Source organism: Cotesia glomerata, linkage group LG4, assembly GCF_020080835.1.
Source record: "Cotesia glomerata isolate CgM1 linkage group LG4, MPM_Cglom_v2.3, whole genome shotgun sequence".
Classification (NCBI taxonomy): Eukaryota; Metazoa; Arthropoda; class Insecta; order Hymenoptera; family Braconidae; genus Cotesia; species Cotesia glomerata.
This window is the reverse complement of record NC_058161.1, coordinates 27,411,927-27,428,494: the sequence shown is the minus strand read 5'-3', so window position 1 is coordinate 27,428,494 and position 16,568 is coordinate 27,411,927. Positions and strand designations below refer to the sequence as shown.

Here is a 16,568-nt window from a genome sequence, read left to right as displayed (position 1 = left end):
TTTTCTTTACTTCTCCTCTTTTTTGTTTCCTGCTCTATTTTTTGTCCTTTTAAACTTTTTCTCTTCCACTACCGTATTATCGAGATTAAATGACTTGGAAAGAAGATCGACAAGTTCGCCAACATTTTTTTTCTCCACAAAAAAGATTTTAAGAATATCTTTAAATTAATTTGATTTTTGTCCTTAGTCATTTTTTCCCAATTGATTTTCCGTTCGATTTAAATTGTTACATTTTACTCATTGATTTTCTTTTATTTTTTATTTGAAAATTTTTCCGTGTCAAAAATTTATTTTTGTCAGTTGGATTTAAAATAATCGACTTTTCATTTCTAGCATAGTTTTTAAAAATAATTAAATTAAATATAAAAAAATGATTGAATAATTTTGCACACCTCATAGCGCGAAGCGCGTGAGGTTGTGCTTTATACTCGACTCGTCAAGGTCAAGCAATTTTGTGATCTTTAAATGTCTCTATCACAACCATATTACACTTATACAATAATATAAGTAGATGTACACGAAGAAAACACTTAAATTAAACCATCTTTTACTTTCTAAAATCATTTCATGTAGCTATTTTGAAAAAAAACGTTTTGAAAAAAATTTTACGTGGACGTCCGGATGTCACCCCATTTTGGATGTACCAATGATTACTCCCGAACAAATTGATATTTCAAGACCGGACTTTTTTTATTAGTTTACGAATGCGATGAACTGGGTCCGTATTTCATATCAGTAGCCTAGTTTACGTATTTTTTTTTTTAAATTGAATTTTTATTAAAATTTATTACGATATAACCGTACAAAGACAAACGAATTTTTCTTATTTGTCACGTGAAAACTATGGCGCCACTTGATAAAGCTAGATTTTTTTAGACTGCGTGCGCATATAACAAGAAAAAAGGGCGCTGATATTTAAAAAAAAAAAAATACTCTGTAAGAAATTACTTAATTATAATTTTCTTTTTTTTTATCAGTTACACAATTTATTTTTTCTTAAAAAATGAATGAGCGTTATGAGGCGTGCACTTTTGGATTTTCCAAACTTTTTGACAATTCTTTCTATAATTTCTGATAAATTCCCAAAAATATGAACGCAATTATTTATATTTTTTTACTTTCTAATTAATCACAACCGTACATTCTAATAAAAACTCGTAATATTCATAACATTTCATATTTATGTTACATTTAATCTCTTACAAAATGAAAGCTTCATGCAGAACAATTCTTTCTCTTACAAATTATTATTTGAAATAGTAACAAAGCACCGGGATTCCATTCCCGACATTTTGACATTCGGGCTATTTTTCAAACTCGTTAAAGCAATTAGTACTGCCCGACAGTAACACTACATTAATCACTGGTATTTAACTATGCAATAGTATATTGTGTGACTAGGGATGAAACAAAACGATTTCAGACCAGAGTGAAGTTGCCTGCCCGAGCGAAGCGAGGGCTGGCATCACTCGGTCTGAAATCGTGTTTCATCCCGCGTCACACATTATATTTTTCATATAAGTTGCATTAAAAATGCTAGTTTCAATGTCTGGAGCCAACCAGAACTAGATAGTTTCAGACGAACAGCGAAAATACCATTTTATTATGAAACTTATAATAAAATAGAAAGTAATAGTTTAATTTTTACCAAATATTATTCGTAAATTGACGAGTTTTCTTTTATCATTCTTATTTATGCTTAATAACAGAATTATGATATGTCAATACAGTTAACGGTTAGAATGACAATTATAAAGGTATAAAATAAACAAACAATTGATAGGATTGAAAATAAAGCTGCAACTTCACCTCGCGGACAGAAAATCGTCATTTTCTGTCCGCCGGGAAGAAATAATTGATACCTGCCCGGCACAGTCGCATTGGTCTGAAATTGTTTAGTTTCGGTTGGCTCAACAGGCATTGAAACTTACATTTTCAATGCAGGTTATATGAAAAAATATTCCTATAGTTTCATTTAATTAATAGCGATTGATAACAAATTACAATAATGAAGTCACTAATCATAATCACGATCAAAAATTATCATCTTTCTAATAGCTTCATTAATTACTCGCTCTAATTAAGTTATTTTAATTCTTCGCATAGTTTTATCCTGATAGTATTTTCTTAAGAGCTCCTTTCTTGCAAAATTTTAAATATTCACTGATCTTATCTTAGTACAAAGAAAGAGCAAATTTATCGAAATGATCAGATTTAAAATAAGAGTAAAAATTATCTTTGTCATAACTTACTGAACAAAAACGAATATCAAACTGAAATTTATAAATTTGATTTATGAAATTCATAAATTGGTTAGAAATTTTTAGTTAATCTTCCATAAAAGTCTTGCAAGTTCTAGTAAAAGAAATGTTACATTTTTTAATGACACAATTATTTATCTAATTGAAATAGTGAGAAAAATTTTGTCCGCGACGTATTTATGTGATAAAATGGGTTTTTTTCAGTTCGATTTGGCATCGAGAAATTCTTGACCTGAAATTACACTGAAAAAAAAGTTTTCTATTCTGCATCATTTACTGTATAGTAACGATTGTATCTTTCCCGCTTCACAGCATTATTTATATTTGTAAAAATGCTTACCGTAAGATGGACGGTGTGGCTTAATGTATATAGAATAAGCGTAAGGAAATTTAGTATAGACCGGATAGCTCAAATGGTAGAGTAGCCGACATGTCTTCGGAAGGTTCTGGGTTCGAATCCCAGTCCGACCAATCTAATAATTTTTTCTCGCATAATCTATAAACTCACACTAAGATGATCCTCTCCACATTCCTTTCTCAATCCTTTCCTACCAATATCCTGTTACGTGAATGTGGAACGCTTCACGTAATAATTACCGTAACTCCTATTCTTTCCCGCTTCACAGCATTATTTATATTTGTAAGACATGACGTCATTACGCAAAATTTTTTATTTTGTATACATTATTATTGAAAATATCGAAATATCATAAAAAAAGAGTCAAAAATATACTATTAAGTCATAGTTGGTGATTTCAACAGTTTGCAAGTTACATTTAATGTTATTCCCCGAAATTATACAAAAAGAACTCATTTTTCCTCTGTTTTGTTCTATCGTAAGTTTTCTATCAACTAAGAAAAATTTTCATTCAAAAAAAATTTTTTTTTCCATCTTTTCATTTCTTCAAAAAAGCCACATTTACTTTTAATCAAAGGATGATTTCAAGCAATTTCCACTCGATCTACTAAATAGTAAAAATCAGGTCAAATAACATCGACTCCTATTTTGTTATCTTTGATATCGCGTTTTCAAAGTAAAAGCGCGCTTTTAACGTAAAGCTTAAATTTTTCAAAGTGAATTGAAAAAATCATTTCTGATTGAAATTTACAGTAATTAATTTGGGAGGATAAATCCTGCAAAAGTGAAAAAGACCCGATTAAGTTTATCTTCATTTTTATCTTCTTACCCATTTTTTGCATTAATATTTTAGATTGTTGAGATAAAGACAAATAATCGGGTTGTAAAGTATTATAATCGAAAGTTAAATGGAATAAACAATGAAAAGATCTACAAACATCAAAGTAAGCCTGTTCATCACATAACTCAAATAAATATTGTACACTCGCTCATTAATCATACCATACGTAATTCAAAACTTATGCAAACACGTGACATCCGACTACTTTATGTAAATATCAACATTGCGTTTAATTGAATTAATTTATATACTCCTAAATAATCCGTCACGGATTATGTAGGAGCATAAGTTTATGAAAAAAATATCTGAATAACGATTGACCCTTCATGAAGTCGGTATTTTAAAATCAGACTAAATTCAATGACTTCCTAAATTTTGAACATTATCAATTTTCGTAGCGAGAATTGTCTGTAAAAAAATTTTGGTTCAAAATGAAAGGATTTTGGAATTTTTAAATTAAACATTTATACGTAGAAAAAAATTACTTGAATCAAATATTACTTTGATTTTTTTAACATTAACGTGGATTTGTTTCTCAAAAATGAAAATTAAAAAAATGAAATGTTCTTTAGACTTAAAAAAAAAAATTATAAAGAATAAAAAGGCCATTCGGCAGCCGAAATGGAAGTAGATTTTTCAAATAAAAAAAATTGATTTTTAATAAAATAATATAATAACACTGATAATGTATAACTTAATTCATGAATTAAAAACAAAATTCAATAATAAATTTAAAACTATTTACAACAAATTTTAGAAAAAAAATTATCTTGTGAAGAAAAAGTTTCTCAAATATTTACCAAAGAATTGCACAGATTATAAGATTTGAATTATAAATATCCAAATTTTAAGTAACTGCTGAGAAACAACAGTTTTCAAGTTAATCAGAATTTTGCAACCGGATAAAATTTTAGTTGAAGAAAACAATGGTTAGAACTAATTTGTGACATATTTGCTGACAACCTACCCGAAAATATTACACAAAAGACTGATCAATATCGTAATTATTGAATTTACATCATGATTAAGCTATGATGTAGACAATAATTCTAAAACGGCTGCAACAGTAAAACAGTTTCATTAAACGAACTCTAAAAGGAGTAATATTGAGGCTACTACCACTTCTAAGTAGTGAAAATTGAAGCTTATTAAAAGAGCTTTACGATGCATTTTACCGAATTTCAATATTTTGTCTAGTTCAGTAATTATACCAAGTTGAAGTAGTAAAAACATCAATTTTTACGATTTTCAAAATTTCAAAATCCTGTCATTTCCAAATTACTCGCCCGATTAAGCTCATCTTCGAACTTAACCTTGGTCTTGATCGATAGATAAAGCATGCTGAGTTTGAGAAGAATCGGTCATAATAAATTAAAAACGCTATCGTGCTGACAAGCCGCGTTATATCGTATAAATATATATATATAAACTTTTGAACTATATATATTTTCTGACTCAGCTCGACAAACTAAGTCAGAAAATGGCTAAATTTTTCAAAAGTTGCGCCATGAGGACGGCTGCAATAGTTAGATTTTTATAAAATCTACTAAAAATCTTAATGGGTGAAAAAAGTCAGTAATTTGGATGAAAATGTAATTTGATAAAAACGACTTGAAAAGAAAAATTTAATTAAGAAATAAATGATTTATCGTGGAGCGAAAAATCTCTAGAATTTATAATTTTTGCAGACTTCTTATAACTAGAAGACATAAGAAGTGATAATTGTAACATATTGTGCCCTTCACTTAAAAAGTCCACGTACAAGAGAATAAAGCGAAGTAAGTTAAGAAGTCGAAAAATAAAATGAAACAAATGAAAATAAGTTTGAGAATGAGATAAAGTAAGAAAGTTACCGTTGACTATTTCCTAAAGAGTGTACGATCGAACGAAGCCACTCAGTCAATTGGAACCCTGTACCACTTGACTTTTAAGAGCATTCTGCGATTTCCAATTTTTCACCTCACAGAACTCACAAGACACGGACTAGACTCTTATGTGATGAAAAGGATATATATTTATATATAGGTGTACATAGTGTCGACGATAATTTGTTCCGAGTGCTCTTTAATCATTTAAGCTAACTTCTAAACTAGTTAAAAAGATACATAATTTAATTTTATCACGCGATTTTGACTCAATTCAAACATCCAAATTTGATATATTCAAATCTGGAAAATAAATTATTTAAAAATCATCTTTAAATTGCTTGGAAGTATGCTAATTATAATATAGTAGGGTTGTAAAATTTAAAAGATTATAAATAACAATGTTATTAGATAAAAATATTATTTTTAAGATTTGTTGAACAAACTTTGGGATTTTTACCAAATTTTGGAAAAAATGGGCAATGTTGTAATAAGAAATTAATTGTTTGGAAATTTTAAACAACTTTATTTCTTAGCTAAAGAAATCAAAATTTTTCTCATAGTAACTCTTTCGTTGAAAAACAATTTCCTAGATTTGGGAAAAAATAACATTGGATGGAAATTCGCAAGTTGTCGATCTAAAATTGTTTTTTTTTCCAAATCAACAAAACTTTTTCTTAACAAAAAAATTACTGTGCGAAAAATTTCGATTTCCTCATCTTAGAAATAAAATTGTTGAAAATTTTCAGCAAATTAATTTCTTGTCACAACAATGCCCATTTTTTCAAAGAAATTTCTTCTCTCAGTGTAGACAAACTATATTGACTAAAGATATATAATCTTCCTAAGAAGCTTGCTTTGAAGACAACTTGTCTACAAAAATTTCTCGTGATCGTGGCTCAAAAGACCAATATCTTCGGTCGATAATTATTGTCACTTATTTAAAAGTATATTATCGTCGATCGATAAAGAAAATTCTTCATTCAAGAACAATTTCCTAAAAATAAGAAAAATTCCTCTTTCTTCATTAAAAATAGCGTCCATTTTTTTATTCTATTATTGATTAGTTAATATTATTCATTTTTTAACAGCGTTGGGATAAAAAAATGAACTACACAAAAATTTAATACCAACAGTCGATAATGCAAAAATTTTTGTTTTTTTTCCTCGACTTTAAAAAGTGTTTTTCTTCATTTTTATTTAATTTTGTTCGACGTTAAAGAAAATTTAGGTCATAAAATTTTTTATAAAATTGCAATTTTTTTCAAATAGAATTCAAACTAAAATAAATAGTAAAGGTTGTGATAAAATTCTCTAAAAATTCTCCAGAAAAAATTTTGAAGCTTAATAAAATAAATCCCAGCGTTCAGCTATCTGTAAATATAATTTTCTACCTCTACAAAATGTCAATGGTTTTAAAATGAAATAATAAGAAAAAAAAACAATAAAAGTTGAAAATTGAATTTCACTCAAGTGTAAAATACACTCGACATTTTTCAATATATATACACAGTAGTACACCGTCCACTAAACTTGTCATCCATTGCATATCGCGTTTCCGCAGGTTTGAACGTAACGAAGGCTGGTAGATACATAACACATATATAGGCCGATATTTCATATATATGTGTAACATAATGCAACCATAAGTTAACGGAGCTTGAATAAATGTAGCGAGAGATAATTGTGCAGCTGTTAAACAACGATAAAATTATATCCTCTGACTCGAAAAATATAAAATTTTTTTATAAGAATAAAAAATAAATAATAGTAATTTTTTTGTCAACAATCATTTAGTAGTGATCGGTATTTCTTTTCTGTTTTAAATTACCGGGAGATGGAAAATTCTGAAAATAAAGATATATTCGAGTTGTTATCGTCAGGAAGCTCCATAAATTCCTTTGGCTCAAATCCCCTTGAGATAAGAAGATATGCGAAAAGCTATCTAGTGAAAGAGGCGGATAGAAAAAGTGAGAAGTCACACTCGTTATACATAGCACACATGCGTTGATAATACTCAGACATATATCTCTATATACTGAACATTTTAACAAGCGCTAAAGTAATATGGATATGACGGTGTCAAGCACATTTTTTATGTTTCGAGAACAAAAAAAAAAGAAACGTAAGATCCATGCATGTTACTATTGTATGAATGTAATAAAAATCTTATTTTGTGAAACACATTTATTGAATAGGTATTACATAAAAAGTAAGTTTTATAGGTTAAGAGAATAATAAAAGAAATTTTCCGATTGTTATAAGAAGCAATGTTACTAATGTGAATTATAATTGAAGAGCTTACAATAAAATATGATTTGCACGTTCAAAAAAAATAGAAAACTCCGTTTTTAATCTTGGCGGTTTCTATTCTTCAAATCTCTTCTTTTCGTTCACTAACATACATTTCAAGTCTACTATTTCCAAAGAAATAAATTACGTTTAAAATACTTTGTTCAATCCAAAAGTGATCTACCATCAATGTGTAAACTGAGAAAAAAAATTACTATTGAGAAAAATGATTTGTTACAAGAATTTAAATTGTTGGAAATTTTTAACATTTTTATTTATAAACTGAAGAAATCACATTTTTCATCTAGTATTTTTTTTTTTTTGAAAAATAAAGTTTTTTTCATACAGAGAAAACTTGAAGTTTTTAATGACAGAAAATTTTTTTCTTGTAGTATATTTAATCTATCATACTGGTAGAATCGATCAAATATATTAAAATAAAAATAAAATTCTGTCATTAAAAACTTGGTTTGAATGAAATACTTGTCGACTTTCTTTCAAATTGTTTTTCTCTGTATGAAAAAAATTTAATTTTATAAAAACAATCCTACGAGAAAAAAGTGATTTCTTCAACTGAAAAAGAAAAGTGTTGAAAATTTTCAACAATTTGAATATTTGTAACAAGAATGCTATTTTTTTCTCTCAGTGTATCAATAAAATAATATTGTTTTCTTGACAACCAATCACAAGTGAGGCAATTCTATCATTGCACTTCGATAAAAATTTTTTGAATGAACTACAGAAAGTAGAAGACCCTTATCTGTAATTAAATGAATTTTCATTTAATTATTAAAGAAAATTCATCTGAGGGTTATTTTTTTATTTGGAATTTATATTAAATAAATGTAATTAAAATAATTGGAAGAGGTGATACAGCCATAATTTATAGCTAAATTTGTCATTAAAGACAAATTTGGGAACTGGGGAAATAAAGGATAAAGGGGGGAGGAGGGACCTTACTCAGTAGGAATTTTTCGGTAACCGAAAAAATAATTCAGACAGCCCAGACCGGGACTCGAACCCGGATCGTTTGGTTACGCGCCAAAGGCTCTACCAGTTAAGCTATCCGAGACATTGTCCGTAACTACCATTCAGTCACTTAATAATATAATAGATGTGGATAGGCAAGAGGAGTTCTGATATTATTAAACACGAATTTTGTCTCTGGGTGTTATTAGAAAGGTGATATGTCCATGTTTTAATTAATTATTATAAATAATAAAAAGATAGTTCATCTGCCAGATTATGATCTGGCTACTATTAATTAAAAAACATTTAATTTACTCTATAAAGGTATTGATATTTTTTATTACCTCTCGAGTCACTTTAGGATCTCGCAAGATTTTAGACTACACAGAAAAAAAAATTTACTTGAATCAAGTAAATAATTTTGAAGAATTTCATTTTCTTGATTTGAGTAGAAAAATTCTTAAATTGAGAATTTTTTTTTGATTTAAGTAAATTTCACTTGATTCAAGAATTTTTTGTTTTGATCCAAGACAATGAAACTCTTCAAAATTATTTTCTTGGTTTAAAAATTTTTCTCTTGATTCAAGTTAATTTTTTTTTCTTAGAGCCTATCTTACCTTTTAAATTGCATCGTTTATTATTTAATCAAAACATTTGAAATATAAAAATTCGTAAACTAAAACGAAAAATGAAGAATTGGTTCCTGTCAACAGAAAAATTGGATGGAAATTTTACGAAGTATATCATGAAGTTATTAAATTATATTTTCAATTATGAACAGCTTAGAGCATAAATATAATGTCTGGATGATAAAAGCACGTACAACGGATGAGAAGCACAAATATTTAAATTTACCAGCTCCGATAAATTTAACACAGATATTAAAAAAATATTTTAATTAAGCTTTACTATCCCTGATAGTAACATTAAAATGCACGATGCTGTGTCGGGTATTTAAACGAGAATTTCTGATTACAGGGAAGATTATTAATTAACCAATCCTTTATACATGAAATTCGCTTTGTTTACGACTTTACTGTAAACAAATATTGTTGAATACTTGATCCCCATCAACTCATCATACATTTAACTATATATACATTATTATTAATGTGTACACTGTTTATTATCATAACTTTTCATAAGTGTAATAACCACATTAATAATTTCAATACGATTATTAATAATTAAAAGTTCTTGAACCGAAAATACCAATTGAGCCATTTAAATTGACGCAAATGATGGAGAAAAATTGATTAATTGATGATTGGATTAAGTGTGGTACATGTTTATCCGCAAAAAAAATTTTATGATCTATAGCGAATACTTAGATTTGAATTCAGGTTTTATTTTTAAAAAAATTTGGCTGAATTTTCAGATATTACTAATTGTTTTATAAATTTAAGTAAAAACAAAAAATTATTGCACAGTAGAAAATTTTGCGTCATTGCGTTAAAAACTTTTGTTAAATTTTTTAATTTTCTTGAATGAACACAAGAAAGTATTAAATATTAAACAAAAATTTTTTAACACTACATTTTTTTGACGCAATGACGCAAAATTTTTTACTGTGTGAAAAATAAATGTGTTTATAACTTTAAAATAAATAAATAAAATACGAAAACGAAAAAAGTTGGAAAATTTACATTTTTCGATTTGAATAAATTTTTTTAATATTTCGTGCGGCTGAGTTATAAATTCGATTTGTCTATTGCAAATATCTCGGTTTCTTTTCTAAATACGTTAAAAGTGATCGGAGACGATTTTAAAAATTTTTTTCTATATCTTCGCATGTTTTCGAGATATTTTCAAAGAAGTGATTTTAGAGGTAGTTTTTAATTTTTTTTTTAACCCCTAAATAGAATTAAATTTTTTTTACTATGAAAACTTCAAATTTATGCAAAAAAAAACTAACATTCAAAAACACAACTTTTGTTTTGAATTTAAATCTTTATTTTATTGGAACCACAGATTGATATTTTTGACATTTAAACTACGAGTTTTTTTAGGATCGGGACAGAATGTGATTTCAAGCGTATTATTAGTCAAAATAAATTAGTACAACTTAATACTATTATTTTAGACAGAAAAGCTTATGATGACTTCAAAATGATAAAATGTGCACTTATAAATCTATGTAGTTTTTTTTTATCTTAGTTTTGTTGTAACTAACTACAAATTTTAATTCAGAATAAAATTATCACAACATGCAGGAAATATTTAGGCTTGAATTCAAACTAGCTTTTAGAAATTTTGAATAATATCTTTAGATAAAATATTAATGAATAATTTAAGAAAAATTTCAAAGATTAAAAGAAGAAATATCATCAACCGACAATTATTTTTCTTTTTTAAATTTAATCTTAAAAATTTTCTATCAAGTACAATCTAATGGAATAGTAAATTAAAGAGCAGTATTACTCAGCAAATATTTAGGCTTTGTCTGTGTATGCAATTTTTAAAAATTTTTTTCTAATTTAAAAAAAATAAATTTTCGAGAGATGAAAAGGATTTAAAAAACTAAAATAACTTTCTTCCGATTGAACAATAATTATTCGTGATAATTGATTAAACTTACGAAAGTTGTTTTCATTTGACTCGTATGACACAAAAAATTGTATACTTTTTTGAATCATCAATCAAACGTTTGAAAAATGATGGAATAATTAGGGAATAGTCAGTTTTGGAATTCTAAGTCGACATTACTTCAAAATTTTCTTTTCTGACTAACTGCTCAATATAAATTATTCAAGAAAAAAAAAAAAATTTCCTCTTTCTTACAAATTTTATCTGCGGATAACTAGAAATAGTTTTAAAGAATACTTCGTCCCAAAAATCACAATTTGCTTTAAAAAACAGAACAGAATTGCCTATAAAGTTTCTATCAGGCGCTTATTTTGAAAAAATACCCTCTGGTCGGAACAGAAACTGAATCTCGTACGGAAATAATAAAAAAGGATCTAGTTTATTCTTGAAGAAGAATATAAGATTTACAGAAATCAGTGATACAAGAGTGTTCATCGTGTTTCCAAGATTACTCAGGTCGTTCGTTCATGTCTTCTTTCATTGGTTCACGGGTATATAACACATCCGCTGCATTATTCAACGCTCGCTTATATTTATCAAGCCTGGTGAATACCTAAAGAAAAAATAAGAAAAGCACTAAAAAAACGTATCACGAAACAAAAAAAAATGAGAGCAAGAACAAAAGATATAACCTTAGCTCTTTCTTTCCACTCATATAAAAAAAACCACTCACGGCTATAAAGTAATTTTCGTCTTAAAATGACTAATTAATTCCCTAATACAAGACTAGTAAATAAAAATTTTATTTAATAAAGAAGTAAATTAATCTCAAAGTGGGGAGACAAAGGTGGAGGTAAATTACCGGGAGTGGGGATTAGAACTCTTCGGTAGTGTTCGAGCTCGAATGGAGGGGATAGAGCAAGTTGCGTAGAAATTAGAGTAGGGATAAGATGCGCAGTGCGGCATGCGCACTAAATTTATTTGTATGCTACCGGTTACGTCTGACTGATATCACGGCAGTACTACTGTCGGCACCAACACGACCGCAGGCACACTATTGCCATGGATATACTGGGTATGTTTTTGAACGTGTTAGTTATTAAAAAAGATAAATATTTTATATTTGTTTTTTATGCTGACAACTGCTTGCTACGCTTTCTTCCCTTCTTCTTTTACACATATTTATACGGTTTCTATTTCTTCTTTGTGTCTGTTTTCTTATTTCTTTAACACCAGAAACTCATCGGAGAATATGGTAATTAAACTGTTAGATTTAATTGCACGGGGATTAAGACGGGTAGGACAACAAAGTGTCTATTAATGTCAGTAATTAATGTCATAGTCAGGATTGTTTGCAAGTAATATCAAGTTTGATACAACAACTCGTAATTACTTATAATACGCGGAGTATTATCAAACTATTAATAATACAATTACAGTACAAATAATAATCAAAATAATAAAAATGAACATCGAAATTATTAAATTCAATTTTGCTTATCTTTATTATTATTTCTAATACTGTTAAAATAAATAAATAAATAATAATAATGAAGAAAATTGAATTGAATAATTTATAAGCTGATATTATAGCTCTTGTACAAAGTTTGTATACATTAATAAGAAATGAATAGATCTTGATTACACTTGTCGAAGTATCTGTAAAAGTTTTCCCGGGACGTATGGAACAAATATAAATAGAGTTATATCCGCTTACGGAAAATAAACAGAAAGAAAAAAAGATAAATACTTTATAAAGGAAACTCTTTTTTCATAACTAAGAGGGTTGTCTTTTTATTCTTGGTTCTTCGTTTATACGGGGAGGTAAAGGGTAGAAAGGAAAGAAAAGAGAGAGTGATAGGTAGGGGCACGATATTCAATTTTTTATTTCTGGTTGTTCGAACAAGATGAAGCCTCTTGACAGCATCATCCGCGCAAGTCCACAGCCAACGTCATTTTATATTACCGTTTCTGCTGCAGCGATGCGATCGATTCCGATGTAGCGCCGCGACGCCATTGAAATTACATTAACGATTTAATATAATTATTAGTAATTTATTAAGACTTAATTGAAGGGGAATTGCTTTTTTTGAGGTGATACTTTTTTTTAGGAGGAAATTGAATTTTTATTGGGCGCGGCTGATCGGAAGTAGGAAATGTGAGAAATCTCCCAGACATTTTTTAAAAGAGGTGGAGGTTTAGTTTTTGTACTCGTATGTAATTAAAACTGATAGATAAAAATTTCTAGGACTGAAGTTTTTTTTAATGAGAGATTTTTGAAACCTAGAAAACTCATTTTTTGCTTGTTAACAAATGCAATATGATCCAAAGTAATTAAAAATTGAAAACTTTTAAAAACGTATATAATTAAAACTCTGCATCGAAAATTTTAATCAAGAAATACGGGATTTATTAAATTTTTTTTTATTGAACAAATTTTGGGGTGTATGACTGATCATACAACCAAAAACAAAACAAAACTTAAATTATTAATTCATCGATAATTGCTATTTAATTGGACTTTTATTTTTCACTAAATTGTTATATCAAATCAATATTTTACATCTCAAACATAATCATTCATTTAACTAATAGAAAAGTGCTTAGTTAGCTAAAATATCCTCCACGGAAAAAATTTATAATTAGAGTATAAAAAAAATATATTTCATTTTATACACAAAATATATGTGAAATATATTTGAATTATATTCAAAATATACTTGCATATATTTTAAGTATATTTCAAATGTAAGCAAATTATATTCGGTTTACTGAACTTTTGGCCGTTTTTGGTATATGAGAAATATATTTCTAATAAAATTAAAATATATTATTAATATATTTATTATATATGATAAATATAAGTTATGGAATATAATCGAAATATATGAGAAATAAACTCACTGTATGTGAAAAATATAAGCTGCAAAATATATTCGAATTATAATTTGTTTATATAACAAATATACGAAAATTATATTTGAAATATGTACTAAAATTTTAAATGTCTGAAATTTTTGGATGCACTAGAAACTGACCAGAACCAATGTTCATTTATATGAATAAGTTATCTACTGCACGACTCATGACGCATATATTTTAACTATAATTTCCGTATATTTTCATTATACTTTTCATATAAAAAAATTATAATTCGGATATATTTTGAATATATTTTACAGTTTGTATTTTTCATACACAGTAAGTATATTTCTCATATGTTCCGGTTATATTTCATAACTTATATTTATCATATAAAATAAATACATTAATAATATATTTTACTTTTATTTGAAATATATTTCTCATATACCAAAAACGGCCAAAAGTTCAGTAAACCGAATATAATTTGCTTACATTTGAAATATACTTGGAATATATGCAAGTATATTTTGAATATAATTCAAATATATTTCACATATATTTTGGGTATAAAATGAAATACATTTTTTTTATATTCTATTTATAAATTTTTTTCGTGGGGGATATCTTCACAAGTATAAAAGTATAGTTTTCTGAACTTTTTTTTGTAGTCACTCAAACTATGCATTATTTGAAATAACTATTATAAATAATATAAGGATAAATAGTTAGATTATACGCTGAGAAAAAAAAGTACTCTTGAGAAAATTTTCTTGTCACAAAAATATATATTCTTGATCATTTTCAAGAACATATTTTCTTGTCTCAAGAATTGATCGCTTTAATCGAATTATTTTTTGTCTAATTCAAGTGAACCTATTCGTTTATTAATCTATTAAAATTAATGCCAATATTTTATTATCAAGATAGATATTGATATTCTTTTGTCAAAAAACCAAAATTTATTTTAAACGATTCTTGAGCCGAGAAATTTTTTCTAGACAAAAATTTTTTTTTCTCAGTGTATTTTACTAAATATTTTTCTGTTATCGTGTTTAATAAAAAATTATTAGAAGGCTGAAAAATCCAATCGTATTTAACTAGAATTTCTCAGTTCAGAGAACCATATTTTTTTCTCAAGATGAACATAATTTTATAAACTATCTGTAGAGTGCTTGAACAAAATTCTAGACTTCATTGAAATGATATATTTGATAATGAAAATTATTGTTTATTTTCAAAGCTATCATAACCAATGTCCGGCATTTAAACATGATGTGTTGCCAAAAGTTACTTTAAACCAAACCTTAACATCAGTAACTATTTTTTGATATTTTTAAAAGCTCGCAACCAATTTGGAAAAATTAGACTAAGTTATACCGTCAATTACAAATTAAATCAACGTCAAAGTACCTTTCACGAATTTCATTTTCACTTTTTTCCAAAAAGTATTTCAATTTGGAAGTTTCAATATTTTTCCATTATTTCTTTATTTGATTTATTTTACTCATCCGTTTTTTCACATTTTGACGAAATATTTGCTCATAAAATGAAAAATTTATTCATCTGAAAAAACGAATAATTCTCTTCCATTTTGTATCTAAAAAAAAAAAAAAAAAATTGAAACATATATATCGAACGAATTTATCTAAAAATAAATAGTATGCATAGGTATTTTTTTTACAATTTAAGTTTACGAGAAACTGATAAAAAAGAGATTGGCAGCTGCAGAAATCGGTTTGTGGGAATTGAATCTGCATTTAAACTGTATAAGAATGAGTCAGATGTGTAAAATAAAAGGTGGGTGGGTGAAATGAGAAAAAAAATGCAGATGATGAGAAAATAAAAGAGACAGAGAAAATCTAGTCCAGAATAAAAAAAAATAAAATTGTAGTTCGAGTGAAGAGAAAGGAGAAAAGGGATGTTAAAGGGAATGAAGAAAAAAGTGAAATTGGACGGACACTCCAGCTACCCAATCACCAATTCTGATAACTCGCACCTGAAAGGATATTTCCTAACAAACTAGTTTATTAAAAGTTTGTTATTTAATTTTACTTCAATTTCTTTTTAATTTGATAAACAGTTGAGGTCACGTCTACTACCGCAATCCGATTAAAAATTTTTCAACACTTGTTAAGAATAAGTACAATTCGAATTTCAGAACTTTAATTGATTAATAGGTAATTAAATTTTTATTTAAATATTTTATTAGTTAAAATACGTTTTTTCATAGCTGGAATTTTATTTTTTTTTAATTTTTTTATGAATTTTCATGAGTTTAAATTAAAAGCTTTTATGACTCATAATAATTTTTTTTAGTGAAATTTAATGTATATGCTGAAATTTTATAATTGAATTAAAAAATATATTAAAAAGTAACGTTCTGTTATTTCAGTGGGTAGTAACTAACTTTATTTTATAATACTTTAGGAATTATAATAAATAAATATTTTTTTTTCAAAATAAGCAAAGTTTTCAAAATGTTAGAGGTATGAAAAGTAATGTTGAATTAGAATTAAAAAATTGACTATTTCTTGTTTTTGCCAAAGATATGGTTGATTCAAAAATGGGGTTTTTTAGAAATCTATCTATTG

At 27.0% G+C, this 16,568-nt stretch overlaps 1 protein-coding gene across 2 annotated transcripts in view; it reads left to right on the top strand.

Moving 5' to 3' along the window:
- The window catches only part of LOC123262506 (complexin), an 84,657-nt gene that overhangs the window by 32,480 nt on the left and 35,609 nt on the right, over positions 1 to 16,568 (top strand). Inside the window, exon 1 of one of the 2 annotated variants that reach the window (XM_044724755.1) lies at positions 12,085 to 12,187. The exons of the other annotated variant lie outside the window; for it this stretch is intronic. Within the exon in view, the coding sequence (XP_044580690.1) occupies positions 12,175 to 12,187 (13 nt within the window). The 5' untranslated portion in view covers positions 12,085 to 12,174. Of the gene's footprint in view, positions 1 to 12,084; positions 12,188 to 16,568 lie in introns of those variants that run through there. 2 annotated transcript variants of the gene reach the window in all.